Genomic DNA, 16,969 nt, shown 5'->3' on the forward strand with positions numbered 1-16,969 from the left:
GAAGCAATAAGCTGGGCAGAAATACCTAAGGGGACTTTGGAAATGTCAGAAAACCCTAATGAGCAAAGACAGAGAAAGCAGTGTGGCAGCAGTTAGATTTGGATGTCCCAGACCTGGCCTCACCCACAGTTCCAGCACTCTAACCCAAGGGTCCAGTTCACTGTCCCTCAGACTGTTGGAGGGCTAGACTATAGTAGAAAGAAAAACTTTGTTTTGTGGGCTTTTAAATAAAGAAACTTCATAGCTTTGGGTGAGGGGGAATAATCTAATCGTCCTCAGCTCTCAGGCTGTAGTTTGAGGACCCCTGTCTAACCTTAAAGATTTAGGCGCCTAACCCTAGAAGGTCAAGGTTAGCACAAGTACACAAGTGACCAGGTAGCAACCAAGTAGGGATGATCATTCCACTCAGGTGTGCACCAGGAACACAGCCTGGCCCTGGCACAAAACCCACATTCAGGAATTAAAGCAGGAGAGATGACCAAATAAAAGAAAGTGCTGACTAGTATTGAATTAATTACAAATATAAAATCCTCAAAAGAGACACACAGAGCAGCTAGATGACACAGTAGATAGAGCACTAGCCCTGAAGTTAGGAGGACCTGAGTTCAAATCTGGCTTCAGACACTTAACACACTTCCTAGCTGTGTGACCCTGGGCAAGTCACTTAACCCCAATTGCGTCGCAAAAAAAGAGAGAGACACACACTCACTTTCTATGACAAAGAGAAAATAGAATTTCCGCAAGGATTACCTAGACAATAATAAAATAAATTAGATAAGATAAGAAAGAAATGAAGAAATAAATGATTGGAGAAAAATTAGAAAGTGATCAGCCTCCTCCAAATGATGAACTTCCTAAAAATTGAAATAGACTAAACATAAATCAGAGATTTCATAAGATAGAAAAAGCATTAGAACTAAATCAAAAGATTGAAAAAAAATTGAAGAAAAAGTGTAAGATAGCTGATATTTTAAAAAGAAAATCTGACTAGGAAAGCACGTCAAGGTGAAGATAATTTAATAAAACTCCTAGAAAGCTGTGGGAAAATATTTCAAGAAATTATAAATGAAAGTTAAGTGAAAGTGGAAATAGAATTTATTGATCACCTACTGAGAGAAATCCAAGAAGAAAAACTTCCAGGAACCTAAGATGTAGTTCAAGGACCAAGATACGAGGTCAAGACCATACAAATCCTGGCAACTTTTATTACAGTGGAAAAGCAGGTTTTGAAATATGCTTTTCAAAAGATATATAGTTTTATAAAAGAATAATTTATCTTGAATCACTAAGTATAGTCCTACAGGGTAAACAATGGATCTTTAAAGAAAAATTGGACTTTAAAGCATTTATGATGAAAAGACTGGACTGAATAGGAACGTTGAAATATAAATACAAAGCTCAAAAAAAAAAAATACAAAAATAAATTTATTTGAGCGATTGGAAGGAGCCATATAATGATAAAGTATTTACTTTGTGATGAGGGGCAGGGATCCCTGCAGGACCATAATATTTTCAAAAAGGATATTGAGGGAATTAAAAAAAAACAAAAACGGAAGACTTGGGGTTGGATTAGTTCTCTTCTGAGGGTTTTGAAGAAGGAAAAGAAAAGGGAGAGTAATAGAAATACACTAGTGTAGAAAATAGAAGTAAGTAAAGTTTTTCTATATATTGTTATAGGGCAAATAAAAAAAATTATGCAAAGATGGAAGGAGTCAACATTAGACAAATCTCACTCTTAACTGAAATAGACAAAGGAAGGTTAAATACCACACACAGTTTGTGTAGAACTATATCAAAATCAAGAAAGAAAACAATTGGGATAGGAAAGGGAAGAAGGTTAACAGGGAGAGTAGTATAAGGGAGAGAACAGCAACAGCCACCCACTCACTTTACCCCCCAAAAAAGAGAAAAATTTCCTAATCCTTCCAGGAGATACTAGGATTACAGCTAAAAAGAAAAGAACTAGAATCTTAAGGGCATGCCTTGGATTGGCTCATGTAATTGAGGAATAACTGAACAAGTTGTGGTATATTAATACAGTAGAATATTAATTGTGCTGAAAGAGATGATTTCAGATGGTAGATCTCATAGAGCAAAGTGAGCAAAACCAATAGAACAATATATACCAAAGAGAGTTACATTGTAAAGAAAAGTAGCTTTGAAAGAAGTGACCACTCATGTTTCCAAAGACCATATGAAGAAGCCTGTTATCCATTAGAAAAGCAATGTCCAAAAATGTCTCTGTACCTTGACATTTTAACTACTGTATGGATCCATTTGATCCAGAAGACTTTGTTAACAAGAAATTTTTTTCCCTTACTACTCTTGAAAAGTAAGAATCATAGGGTGAGGGACATTGAACAATACTGGTTACTCTACTCCCCTTCCCCCAAAAAAGCCCTTGAAAGTTTTTTAAAATGCACAGAAACAAAATAGAAGGAAGTTGAAGAGGGAGAAACAGACAAGGAGGACAATACTGAAAATAATATATAGAATTTATTGTAATTTTTTAAAGTAAGTATGAAATGAAAATTCTCATTTTCATAGATCTTTGTGTTTGGCTATAATACATGAAAATGCTCTCCTTTTTTTTGTTTTTTTAAGTTCAGAATAAAAAATAATATTAAAAGAGATCATTATTAACTTGGAGAAAGCAGTTTCAGTGAAGTAATAAGAGTGCAAGTCAGATTGCAATATTTTAAGGATTAAGAGAGAAGAGAGGAAGTGAGCATAAACTTTTTCAGAGCAGAGATAAAGGATGATAGCTTGAGGAAATTAAGGGTTTTTAAAGATGAAGAAGACCTGGGTTTATTTGAAGGCAGATGAAAGGAACCAGTTGATATGGAGAGGCTGAAGATTTGAGGTGTGTGATGATGCTTGAAAATGCAATCTCTTAATTGACCCAAATTTATAAGAAATCAAGCCATTCTCCAGTTGATAAAAGGTCAAAGGATATGAACAGACAATTTTCAGATGAAGAAATGGAAACTATTTCTAGTCATGAAAAGGTGCTCCAAATCACTATTGAGCAGAGAAATGCAAATTAAGACAACTCTGAGATATCACTACATACCTATTAGATTGGCTAAAAGACAGGAAATGATAATGACAAATGTTAGAGGGGATGTGGGAAAACTGGGACATCGATATATAGTTATCAGACTGTGCATACCATGTGATCTAGAAGTATTACTACTAGGCCTATATCCCAAAGAAATCTTAAAGAAGGAAAAGGGACCCACATGTGCAAAAAATGTTTGTGGCAGCCCTCTTTGTAGTGGCTAGAAACGAGTGGATGCCCATCAGTTGGGGAATGGCTGAATAAATTGTGGTATATGAATGTTATGGAATATTATTGTTCTATAAGAAATGGCCAATGAGTGAAATGAGCAGAACCAGAAGATCATTATACATGGTAACAACAAAATTATGCAATGATCAATTCTAATGGACATGGCCCTCTTAAACAATGAGATGATTCAAACTAGTTCCAATTGTTTAATAATGAAGAGATACAGCTACATCCAGAGAGAAGACTATGGAAAATGAATATGGACCACAACATAGCATTTCCAACTTTTCTATTATAGTTTACTTGCATTTTTGTTTTCCTCCTTGGGTTTTTTCTTTCTTTCTAGATCTGATTTTCCTTGTGCAGCAAGATAAATATATAAATATGTATACATATATTGGATTTAACATATACTTTAATAACAGATTTAACATATTTTGGATTACCTGCCATGTACAGGAGGGGTTGGGGGGAAGAAGGGGAAAAGTTGCAACAGAAAGTTTTTCAGGGTCAGTGTTGAAAAATTACCCATGTACACTGATGCATTGTTGGTAGAGTTGTGAATGAATCCAACCATTCTGGAGAACAATTTGGAACTCTGCTCAAAAAGTTATCAAACTCTGCATACCCTTTGATCCAGCAGTGTTACTACTGGGCTTATATCCCAAAGAGATCTTAAAGAAGGGAAAAGGGACCCTGATGTCCAAAAATGTTTGTGGCAGCCCTCTTTGTAATGGTTAGAAACTGGAATCTGAGTAGATGCCCATCAGTTGGAAAATGGCTGAATAAGTTGTGGTACATGAATGTTATGAAATATTATTGTTCTGTAAGAAATGACCAGTAGGATGATTTCAGAAAGGCCTGGACAGACTTTACGTGAACTGATGCTGAGTGAAATGAGCAGGACCAGGAGATCATTATATACTTGGACAACAGTATCAATTCTGATGGAAGTGGCTATGTTCGGCAATGAGAGGATCCAATTCATTTCCAATTGATCAGTGATGAACAGAACCAGCTACATCCAGTGAAAGAATACAGGGAAATGAGAGTGGACTGCTTGCATTTTTGTTTTTCTTGCCTGGTTATTTTTATCTTTCTAAATCTGATTTTTCTTGTGCAACAAGAGAACTATATAAATATGTACACATATATTGTATTTAAGATAAACTTTAACATGTTTAACATGTAAGAAACTGCCTGCCATCTAGAGGAGCGAGTGGAGGGAAGGAAGGGAAAAGTTGGAATAGAAGTGACTGCAAGGGTCAGTGTTGAAAAATTATCCATGCATATATTCTGTCAATAAAAAGATATAATAATAAAAAAGAAAAAAAGTAATAAACTGCAAAAACATGGAAATAAGAGCTAATTAAAAAGAAAAAGAAAAATTACCCATGCATATGTTTTATAAATAAAAAACTATAATTAAAAAAAATGCAATCTCTTGGAGAAGATGGGAAAGGAGTAGACCTTGACAAAGAAGAGAGATACTTCTTTGGCAGATAATGGATGAAAGAGAATAGAATAGGAGACGATGTCAAAATTTTTACTGTAACAATATTTTACAGTAGCAAAAATGTAGATGCCCTTCACTGAAGGAATGGTTAAATAAATTTTGAAACAAATGTTTAAGAAGTATCACTATTCTACAAGAAACAATGAATCTGAAGAATAAGAATAGCATGGGATGATTGATATGACACAACTATTCAGTGACTTGATTCCTAAACCATTGTCAGTTATCTTTGAAAATCATGAAAAACAAAGTTATGACCAATCAGAGAGTAAATGGCCTGGTTTTCAAAAGAGGAAAGAGAATTGAGTATATGTAGACTTGGTATAGACCAATGTTTTGGGTTTTAGTTCCTACTATTCTAGAATATGTTATTAAAGGAATGATCATTATATGTCATTCTGAAAAGGAAAGTGATCATAAGAGCCATTATAACTTCATTAAAAATAAATCAAAACAAATCATGATAATCCTAACCTCATTTTTTTTTGATAGGGTTATTAGACTGATAGGTCAGAAAAATGTTGTAGTTACCTGGATTTTAACAAAGTGTTTGATTTTCCTAATGTTGTTGTAAATAAAATGACATAGGCTACATGATAGTATACTTAAATGGATTCAAACTAGTTGAGTAGCTGAACTCTATATTTAACTTTAATTTCTGTCCTTTACTCTAGTTCCACATAATTCATTATATGGATGACTCCTGATAGATAACTCCATTTGGATGTCCTCACAACATCTCAAATTCCATTTGTTTAAAAAAAAAAAAAAAAAAAAAAAAAGAATGTATTGTCTTCTCCCTTTAATTTACTGTTCTTTCAAACTTATTCTTCTTGAGGATGCTGCTGTTGACCTAGCTTCGCAAACTTGGAACTATCTTTCATTTTTCTGATTCCTACAATCTTTATATTCTGTTGGTTGCTAAACTTTAGTAATTCTGTGTCTACATTTCTTGTATTTGTTCCCTTCTCTCTACACAAATGGCCACTACTTTCATTCAGACCTTTATCATTTCTCATTCAAACATTGCAAACTCTGTTGTTGTCCCCAATTCCAGTTTCCCTTCTCCCTATTTCATCTTCCAGTCATAAGATATTAGTTTGCTCTTTTGTTCAAAACTGTTCAGTGGCCCTCATTTTGCCTCTGTGATAAAATACATGCTCCTCACCCTGTCATTGAAAGCTCTCTATCATTTGACATCAGCCTGTACTTCCAGGCTTATTTTTCTATTCTCCTTTTTTTCACTCTCTGCCCTAATGCTGTTCCTTCAATTCTTCACTCTTCTCCTCCTTCCAGACCTTTGCAGGAGCTATTGCTTATATCTGAAATGTACTCCATCTTCTCTACCTCTTCGAATAATCTATCTTTTTTAAAAAATTAACTCAGCTGCCATATCTTACACAAAACCTTTCCTGAATCCTCTGTTTCAACTGATTCTTCTCTCCCTCTTGAAATTATGTTATCATCTAAATAATTATCTAAATTATTAATGTGTGAACATGCAGTGTCTTTCACCAAAATGTAAACTTTAGGAGACCCATGCTTTTCTTGTTTTTGTTTTTCTCTTTTGTCTAGCACAATGCCTTTCATTTAAAAGCTATTTAATGTTTATTTAATTGAATCGGGCTCAATGCAACAAATCTGCTCTTCCATGGGGAAGATACTTCTTTATTCTCACCATGATCACCAGTCCCTCTATTACAATAGTGACTTCACAGTAAGGATGAAAAAGAAGTCTAGGAGAAAGCAAGGTATAGCAAGAAACAGTGATTGTAGATTATATTTGGACAGGATATTAATGGTCTTTTTCAGCATTCTGAAGCACTAGTAGTCCATTGTGGGCTATGTTTCCTGTCAATGGTGACTTTTTTGACTTATATCTTATGAAGAGTTGTGTAGCTTTTTTTCAAAGGTCACCTTCTCTGCAAGCCCAATGTAGTGACTAACTTAGCAGTGAGAATAAGTTTATGAAGGAGGGGATAGGATTCTTTTCCCTAACAATTATGTGAAGGTTAACATGAAGCAACCCTTGACTGAAGCCATTAACATTCCTCAAGGAGAAGCAAAGCTTCCAAAGAGCACCCAGGCCTAGCAGCCCTGGGCAAGGTCCTGAACAATAATTGACCTTAAGGCCACAAGAGCCCCTCTTGTCCTTCATGTTTTTTAAGGGATATATGAAGGAAAGTCTTAATGATATACTCTACCAGAGATCCCCCTCACCTCCCCAGCCCTCTGCTTTCCTTACCACCAGCAGCCCAGGGGAGAAAACAACCTGCCTGAATAATTAGGCCATGTTGGGGAGCCTACTACTGGTTTTTTATAACTCAGAGCTGACAGCCATGCAAAACATTGCAAACCTATGTTGGCTGCAGATGTAATACATTGTCCCACCCACACAAATAATTCATGCTTCTGCATTGATGTCCAGAAAAAACAAATCATCGAAAGGCTGGGCTTTTGCATGCAGAATGGCTACATTTCTACTGATACAGCGTACCGGAAATACCCAGACTCCAGGACTGCAGAGCTAGCATTTTGTGATTTAAAAAAAAAAAAATTTTTTTATATGAAAGATAAAAGTGCATTTTCAAATGATTGAAGGTTGGTGGGAGGTGTAAATGTGGGCACTTGTCACATTAATTCCTCAGATGATTAAGTTCTTTTTCATTTCTTTAAAGCTGTTTGTAGTTGAGTTTGATGTCCTTGTTTGGGGGAGTATGTTGTAGCAGTTACCAAGGTGACTTTAACTGACTTTCAACAATTTTCTCCTCTCCATCTTGAGATTTTCTAGATGCAGCCTTGTATGTTGATTCTTCTCTCACTCCCCACATCCCTGTGATTCTTAATCTCCATTTGTATTTATTTGTGCTAGAAGATAGTAGATTCTTGATGTGTGAGGTATTCTGTATTGATGGACTCCAGCAGGTCCTAAGACACAGATTCCAAGCCTAAGATCGAATAATAAAAAACAGAAAAACAGGATCTTAGTGGGGCCCAACCTGGAATGCTTTTCTTGGTCTCAGTGGAGGCCACACCTAAAGCCCTTCATCCCAAAATAACTATAGTTTTCCTAAGTTATATACTCTTATATTTCTTGAACTGAAGGCAACTTTGCTGTTTCCCCAGTTACACATGGAGCTCTTCCCAGTCAGATTGGGCAGAATTAGGATGCCATCAAATCTAGAGTTGGTAGTGACAGTGATACAGTACTCTGGGCCTGGGCTCTTCTTGGTGAGACCTTTTCAGAGCTTCCTTTTCTCTCATCTCTGAGAGACCTTCCAGCTTTGATATTCTGTGAGTGTCTTGGCACTCTGGTACTGACCTATTTTAAAAATCTGGTCAGAGAGTATATTTGAAGAGAAGAAGCTGGGGAGGGTAATCATGGAAAAGGCTGTAAAAGACAAGCCAAATCATAGTTTCTATTGTGACCAGAGAGATTGAACATAATACTTTCGTAGCAGAATCAATCACTTCACCTTCCACTTTTGATGTCACCTTCTATTCTTATATTTTCTGACTTCCTGTTCTTCTTCCCAGATTTATTCCCTTACCAATTTGGCTTACTTCATTATTCCTGAAAATAAGCCAAGAAATGTTTGGTGATCCCTTCTCTTCAATATTTTAACCTCTGTAGTCTTACATGGGGATATTTGGTCTGTTTTTCCTTGGCTGTCAAGTCCCAAGATTCTGGGTGGCTCTTAAAGTTGGAATGATAAATAAATTGAGCTTTTCACCCAGAATTTTGATAGACACTTGGGGAATTGTTTTGAGGTTCACAATCTAAAACCAGAATCCGGTCTTTTGAATGGTGTCAGTGGGTAGCCAACAGTTCTGATTAAGTCCTTTTGCAAGGTTGTCAGAGCAGCTGAATTTGAAAGAGCAAATGTTACTTTGCAAATGTATCCAATAACCCAGCTATAGGGGGCACAGAGTTGGGAATTGGGGCAGTAGCATTCACCTCTAACTTTCAGCAGGAATCAAGAAGAGAAGAGTCCTCAGGCCAGGTGAAAGCTGGACTGTCTCTGGAGGACATCTGACATAGGAGGCTAAGGGAGAAGTCTCAATTTTGCTGTTTTGCAGTTGAGCCCCAAAGTTGTTCTCTCTTGCCAAAGGCCTCTCTCATCCTTACTTGCTCTCATAAGAGAGCCCCATTTCCTCCCCCACAGTGAGGATTATATCATTTCCTGGCCAGTTAAGGGATGTTTATGTTGCTGCAGTTCCCTACCCATCGGGGGTTGGGGGAGCATAGGCAGGGAGGGTTTTGTATACTCAGAGCCAGATCTCATGTCCCTGCCACTTAGAGGTCAACTGGAAGGAAGTTCTTAGAATTTAGTCTTATAATACACTCCCATCCTGACCTTGGTGGAATGGAGGTCTGGAGTTCTTGAAAGCTTTTGCTAGGATTTACAGAATATTAGCCACTTTGTCACAACCCAAAGCCAAGTCCAAAATTGTGACAACAGCCTACCAGATTCTTCCTCTTTCTTCCCCAAGGAGGCCCCAGTGTACCCTACTATTAGGTTATATATGATTACATCTAGTATGAAGCAACCTTGCCTGTCCCTTTCTCCATAAAGTACTGAAATTGCTGGTATTAATTTGTGCTGAATTTGTGTTTGTTTCATAGGAGTCGCAAGGACAGTTTAGAAAGTGAGAGCTCAGCAGCTATTATTCCCCATGAGCTAATTCGCACACGACAGCTTGAGAGTGTACATCTGAAATTCAACCAGGAGTCTGGAGCATTAATTCCACTTTGTCTGAGGTGAGCAAAAAGGGAACCAGACCTGTTCACTCTCTAGTGTGAGGTGTGCAGTGTCCCAGTTTGGTCTCCAGGTGGTGCTCTTCCATTCACAGGACATCCCCTTTCTCCATCCTTTCCTAAACCACAGACTGCTGCAATCTGAAATATGATCCAAAACACTCAAGAAACCATCAGCCTTTGGCACACACATTTCTCTCAGTGAGGTTGCCTCTTGCCCACAGGGCTGGGCACAGCCTGAGTCTCAGGGATTGGGAGTGGAGGACTTTCTTTGAAGCTTCAGTTAATGTCTATATGAAGAGAATGTGTGGTCTTCAAAACCTAGAACTGGTTGCACTGGGTCATGGCTTAGGAATTCTCACACACAGTGCTGTGCTAGATTGGGAACTTCATTCTTCCAACACTCCCCACCCCTTCCCCCCCCAAAAAAAAAAAACCCACTATGCCATAAGTATCTAGCTAGTATAGATGAGAAGAAGTTATAATTTCAGGAGGCTGTAATAATTGGTTTGGGACATTGTTACTCACTGTAACTACAAGAGGAGAATAGATTTCTCCTCTTGATTTTCTCCTCTGTATCTCAGCCCATGTAAACCATGACTGTCCTTGCAGCTTTGGTGAATGCTAGGAGAAGGGTACCATTAGTCCATTTCCTTAGCATTTTTACCTCTTAACATCTTCAGTCTGTTACCTGTGCAAATCATCTCATAGATTCTCAAAGCTAAGACATACTGAGGGATCCATCCCTCCATATGTTGACTTCACCTTGACCAGGAAAATTGTTGGTCACCCCAGTCTTCGTGGGGGTGATTGTCAATCTGGTCAAGGAAACCTAGCATTTCTGCAGAGATCAGTTTTGTGAAATCCTCACCTTGAGAGAATGCAGAGATCAGTTTTGTGAAATCCTCACCTTGAGAGAATGACAGTCTTTTCAATATTAATCTGACCTGGGGCAAGGCATTTGGAAATATCGGTATCCATTCTTCTTTTTGACCTTCTAATCCAAAATGACCAGTTTAAATTCCAAACCCAGTGCTAGCCTAGAGGCTCCATCTGGGACCAAGAAATCCAGCTGTGTTCCTTCTGTCACTCATATCAGTGCCAGAAATACAAATTGTATGGTTGGAACTCAACTCAAAGTCCCATGGACAATGTATAAGACAGAATCAGATGCAGGTGGGTTTCTCTACAGTCCTTTGAAAGGAATTCAGCCCTTAGTTTGATGTCATAAAGATTAACAAGAATAACCCCCTGACTCAGGGAATTATGATCCAGAAGAAAAGGGATACATTTTTTTACCTTTTTTCTCTCTTCCCTGCTAGGGCATTCTAGTTGCTGGGTATTGGCCAGTGGGAAAGGTCTGGGTCAGAAATATTTTAAATTTGCAATTTCCATCATATTTTGTTAAAGACCTTATGTATCTCAGTAAATGGGAGTTTGAGTGGGAACCAGTGGAGGAGTATCCCTATACAAATTCAGGGCCCAAGCCCAGGAAAGTCTACTTCCTTTAAGGCTGCTTGTGTTTGGACTTGGCTCAGAACATTTGGTTTGAGAATGAGTTAATTCAGAGCAGTCTGATGAAAAAAAGAGCAGGAATTCTCTTTTTCAAATAGTGGTATTCTACTATTTTACTCTCACTTTCACTCAAGTTATTCCCAATCCATACCTTTGAAAAATAGAGTGGGAATAACTTAACATTTAACCACCATAAATTCATTCATGCTTTTATTCAACAAATATTTACTAAGAGCCTCTTTTTCTCAGTGCCTTATTTGAACTCCTTGGGTTGGTTATTCAGATGCTAGGCCAGATATGGTAGCAAAGATTGTATAATGACAACATGGGAGGCAGGTGCAGATACAGTGAGAAAGGTCTGACAGATGGAGCAGTTCCAATCTGGCCTCAGACACTGGCTCTGGGAATCCCAGGAAAATCACTTAATCCTATTTGCCTCAGTTTCCTTATCTGTAAAATGAGCTGGAGAAGGAAATAGCAAACCATTCTAGTATCTTTGTGAAGAAAACCCCAGATGGGATCACACAGAGTCAGATACAACTAAAATGAATGAACAACAAAGACCTAACAGATGAGACTGCCAACATGGGCTCATACATCTAATTCTTTCCTCCTTACCCACTCATAGAGAGACATTGAGAAAATCTTATTGCTACTTTTTGCTTCAGTTTTTATCTTTATTATTTTTATTTTTTTTCTGAGGCAGTTGGGATTAAGTGACTTGCCCATGGTTGCACAGCTAGGAAGGTCAAGCTAGGCCAGAATTGAACTCAAGTCCTTCTAACTCTAAGAAGATTGATATCTACCTGCACTATCCAGTTGCCCCTAGTTTTTACCTTTAAAATAAATTAAGCCAGCTTATTTGCCGGCCCTCCCATCTCTGATAGTCTGTGACTCTGAGGTCTCAGAACCACCTAGAAAAATGGTACTGAAAGAAATATCAAAGAAGAGTTTTATCTTTCAAAGCCCCAGCAAAAGATTGACTTTGGTTCTTGCCTCTGAAAGTGGAAAAGAAATGTTTTGGCTCTCCACTTCTTTCCCATCCTTTTGGGGGATGTTTTGGCAAGAATACAATAGCTAAAAAGCCCCCACAGACAATGCTATTGGACCATCTTGAGGAGCCTTGCTCCTTACTTTCTCTGTTTTTGTCCTTCATAGGGGCAGACTGTTACATGGACGGCACTTTACGTATAAGAGTATTACAGGGGATACAGCCATCACATTTGTTTCGACGGGAGTGGAAGGCGCATTTGCCACTGAAGAGCATCCATATGCAGCCCATGGACCCTGGTTACAAGTGAGAAGGGCTTTTTCTTCTTTTCCCTCCTCCTTTCCAATATCCAAAGCTTTCCTTTTCCCCTCTAGTTCTTAGTAGCCTCTGTTTCGGAGGATGGCAAGTTGTTTTTCTTAGACACTGGGAAGGCAGACTTTCTCGCAAGATGTCCTGAGAACACTATATTGTCTGCGAGTGACTTCAAGAAAGCCTTCATTACCTGGTGGACAACCAGAAAATGGTCCTTATACCACCAGCACCAAACAAAAACTATTCTAGAAGACAAAGGTATTGCAGATACCTCATTACAGGAACCCCCTATACTTTTGACTGGACAGTTATACTGCTCTGACTCCCTCCATCCAGCTTTATTCACTTTGTTTCCATAAAAGCCTCACAGATTTGAATTTCCCCCTTAAATCTGGGGAAGCAGAACTTTCTGTGCTTTAAGAATGCTAAGGGAAATAAATGAATGTGGGAACCATCATTCAATTTATGTACAGATCACTTGTGTCCTACATATGCAGGAATCCCTCTAAATTTTTTCTAAGCCACAAACATAGATCAGACACAGCCAAGTTCTATGACATGGGTTACACCTGAATTAGCCATCTTTCTCCAGCACCAATTATGGCTAGATTTGGGTCTAGCCAATCAAGGAATCTGCTTGATGGTATTGGAAATTCTCATTGCTTTATTTATTCTTTTTTTTTTTTTTTTTAATTTAATAGCCTTTTATTTACAGGTTATATGCATGGGTAACTTTACAGCATTAACAATTGCCAAACCTCTTGTTCCAATTTTTCACCTCTTACCCCCCCACATCCCCTCCCCTAGATGGCAGGATGACCAGTAGATGTTAAATACATTAAAATATAAATTAGATGAGGTGTAAGTTCTAAGCAGCTTCAGGTAGGAGCTAGGTAGGAAGTAAAAGGCTGCTGGGTCTTTCATATTACATGCCTCGATTTCCTCTCCCCTCCCACCTTTAAATCTTCTCTTCTATCTTTAGCTTATCATTTTGGTCTCCCATACTTCCAGAGCCACTAGAGAATAGTTGATAATGGCAGGGGAGGTGGGCAAGAGAGTCATAACCTCTCTACCAAGTAGAAAAAGAAAATCATATATCCTACCTGAACTTTATAAATTATGAAGCATATGGCAGCTGTGGTGGTTATGTAGTATGGGAATCACCTGGGAGAAATATATCTCATTGGTCTAATGATAAATCAGTAAGGAAAAAGGAACTATACTAGTTCTGGAGATGGGGTAGAGGGAGGCAGGGTTGTGTCCTTAATGTTTCTTTGATAAATATATTGGGAGGGGAGTCCTGCCCAAGCTGACAACAGAATTTCTTCTCCTCTCTGCCCCAGCCCACTAAAAAAACCACTAACCCTTAATTAAACAGAAAAGAGAAGACACCCTACTGCACCGTACAGACCAAGCCATGGTAAAAATTGAATCTAGGCCTTTAGGGATATTGTGCTCCATAAATTATCTTGACTTTTTCTACAGTCGTTATTACATTGTTTCATAACAAAAATTACTTTGAACCATAAAGTTATAAATACATTTTTAAAGTCCCACTTGGTAACATTAGATTTTTATCTATGTGGTGTTGGTAGTTACTGTAGCAAAAGTCCTGAAGTGTAACACTTGAAATGAGTCCCACGCATAAGTGGAAGCGTCTGCTTCCACCCCACTCCTCTTCCCTATCTTTGCCACTCTCAACTTGTGTCCTTACTAGCATAGTGGAGCTTCTCTGCTCAGTGGAGAATAGGAAGAGGAGGGCCTCTTCTCCCTGCCCTCTCCCCCCTCCCCCCCCCCCCCAGGCAGAGTGTGTGTCCTGGGGGAGGAGGAGGCCCAGTGCTAGAATCTCTGTGACACCAGCACAGCCCCAGCCTCTGAGAGTTAATGATTCATAATTCCCAGTAGATGATGCGTGCTGACAGGTCTCAGCAGAAATGTCCTCGGGATAGCATTAATATGTATTAAAGGTTCAAACAAACTTTCTCGGGAGAGAATAGATTTGGGTATTCTGAACATGGGAACACGTTTCATTCAGTTACACTTCAGAAAGAGCCCTTGACTCTAAACTGGTATTCAGAATTCAGCCAACACTCCTTTTCTCAGCAGCAGGGAAGCTTCCAGGCCATTAAAGCCCAGAGTCCCCAACGCACTAATGTGGCTAAGAAGGGGAAGAGGCAGGTGCTGCCCACTGTCCTATAGGGGGTCATGGGACTCAGTCTTCCAGCCACTGCCCAGGCTTTCCCCCGATGGTTCTGATCGAGAAGCTATTGAAACACAGTTTGTACTTCTGTTACCATTTTCTTAAGGCTTACTCCCTGGCCCACAGTCACTTTGTAAAGTCATATGAGCAGGACAGCATCTAACTTTGGACTTTGGGTCGCAGCTACATCCCCAAGATAGCCCAGAGATCCAGCTGTGGTAGTGAAGCTAGGCTGGAGCCATGAACCACTCACACATGGCCAGTCCTTAAGGACAGGCTCCCAACATATTTGGGAAATCCACAGGTAAGGAAGGGAGATGACCTTGTTTGGCCACTGAGAACTAGTGCTAGACTTTGCTCTCCCAGCCCCCAGTATACTCACTCATAGGCAGTCCCCTCAGCAGGGTTTGGGCACATAGGGCTCACTGACACTGCTATACATGTTCCCCAATAGTGGGCCGTTGCCCTGGGAACTCAAGGGAAATGGTGGGAACGAACCCATCCGCCTCACTGTATTTCAATAAAGTTGCTGTGCTCAGAGCTGCTTAATCAAAGGCTTGTGTGATTGGACTCATTAGTGTAGTCCGCCACAGGGGCCTGCTCACATGGGAGCTCCCAAGGAAGACTGGCATGTGCTCTTTCTCTCTTAAGCACTCTCTAGCTTATGAGCGTTTCTCTGGAGTCCTGGGAAAACCTTAAAGCTTTCCCTAGCCCATTTCCTAGCCATTCGCCTAATCCTCTCAAGACCCAAGCAATCATCATTTGTCCTGTCTGACCATTTATAAGTGCACATCTTAATTGTTTGCTGTCACTGCAAATTCACATTGTGGCAATCTGGAGCTGTAATCACTTTCAGGTTTGTAGATCTCACTGCAAATGAACCTTGGCTGTTGCAGGCTGATCCTATCAGATACTCTGCTGAGCTCCTGGGTTGGAATTATGATTACAAATGAGTGTGTAGTCAATGGTCTTCCTCCCCCTGGGCAAAATCATACATTAACCTCTCCTAGGACTATAAAATCTTTTTGCTCTGAGCAAAAATGACCCTTACTTTCCCCACATGCATCCCACCCCCAAAGACCAGGTATCTTCTCAATACTGGGAAGAACTGGGGACAGATTGGCTAGGCCATTTTAAGGAACCTGTAAGAGCTTACACAGTGTGTCAAGTAAATAGGTAAAAGCTACCTTTTTGTTTGGCTGTGAATCTCCCTTTGCTGCTTAGGGTTGAATTGGGAGGAGCCAAAGAATAGCTTTCTTGCATCAGCCTCTAAGACTTGGAAGTTTTTTCTCTTAGTCTTGGCACCTTGCTTTGGCTCTTGGCCCAGGTCTGTTATCTACTGGGAAAAAGGCACAATGAAGTTTCCTATAAGAGAATCTTCCCATCATTGCCCTTGAAGAAGGAGATAGGAGAAGAAGCAAAGATTTGGAGAAGACATAAATAGCCAAGAGGCTGTGAAGAACTGTTAGTCCCTCTGAGGAGCTCCTCAGAGGCTCCAGAAATGGTAGGAAAAGAGTGTCACAAAACCAGTCTCTTCACTTTACCACCTTGTTTGGCATTCTTTTCCATAGACTGCTGCTTCCTTGGCCTACACTGAGTCCCTGCTCTTTATTTGCTCCCCCACACTATCTCTGCTGCTTCTCCCAGACACCTAAAGGGTGGTGTCCACTCATTGCCTGTTCCAGTAAAGTGAAGCAGTGTTTACAGTGATAGGGAGTGTGAAAAACTTTTCTAATTTTACATAGCCCCAGAGAGCATTTAAGCTGAACTTGAAGAGAGATAGGTTTCCTTCTTGATTCTCATTTCTTTCATTTGCTGTACTTTTCAGTTTCACTTTGGAACCAGGAAAGGGGCAGGAGTGGGTGGGGGACAATTTTACTATTGTCAATTCTTCAGCCAACTTAGGATCCTTGGGGAAGGGGAGAGAGAGCAACTATAGAACATAGGTTTTTTGGGTTTTTTTTTAATTATAACTCTTTATTGACAGAACTCATGCCTGGGTAATTTTTTTACAACATTATCCCTTGCACTTACTTCTGTTCTGACTTTTCTCCTCCCTCCCTTCACCCCCTCCCCCAGATGGCAAGCAGTCCTATACATGTTGAATATGTCACCATATAGCCTAGATACAATATATGTGTGCAGAACCGAACAGTTCTCTTGTTGCACAGGAAGAATTGGATTCAGAAGGTAAAAAAATAACCTGAAAGAAAAACAAAAATGCAGTGTTCTTTCTTTGGGTGTAGCTGCTTTTGTCCATCCTTGATCAATTGAAACTGAGTTAGATCTTCTCTTTGTCGAAGAAATCCACTTCTGTCAGAATACATCCTCATAACAGTATCCTTGTTGAAGTATATAATGATCTCCTGGTTCTGCTCACTTCA

At 39.4% G+C, this 16,969-nt stretch overlaps 1 protein-coding gene across 2 annotated transcripts in view; it reads left to right on the top strand.

Moving 5' to 3' along the window:
* Positions 1-16,969, top strand: part of SUFU (SUFU negative regulator of hedgehog signaling) — a 159,493-nt gene that overhangs the window by 131,096 nt on the left and 11,428 nt on the right. For both annotated transcript variants that reach the window (XM_031955761.1, XM_023496204.2), the window contains exons 9-10: positions 9,436-9,570; positions 12,241-12,379. In XM_031955761.1, coding sequence (XP_031811621.1) covers positions 9,436-9,570; positions 12,241-12,379 — 274 coding nt within the window. The remainder of the gene's footprint in view (positions 1-9,435; positions 9,571-12,240; positions 12,380-16,969) is intronic.

Source organism: Sarcophilus harrisii, chromosome 2 (assembly GCF_902635505.1).
Source record: "Sarcophilus harrisii chromosome 2, mSarHar1.11, whole genome shotgun sequence".
Taxonomy (NCBI): domain Eukaryota; kingdom Metazoa; phylum Chordata; class Mammalia; order Dasyuromorphia; family Dasyuridae; genus Sarcophilus; species Sarcophilus harrisii.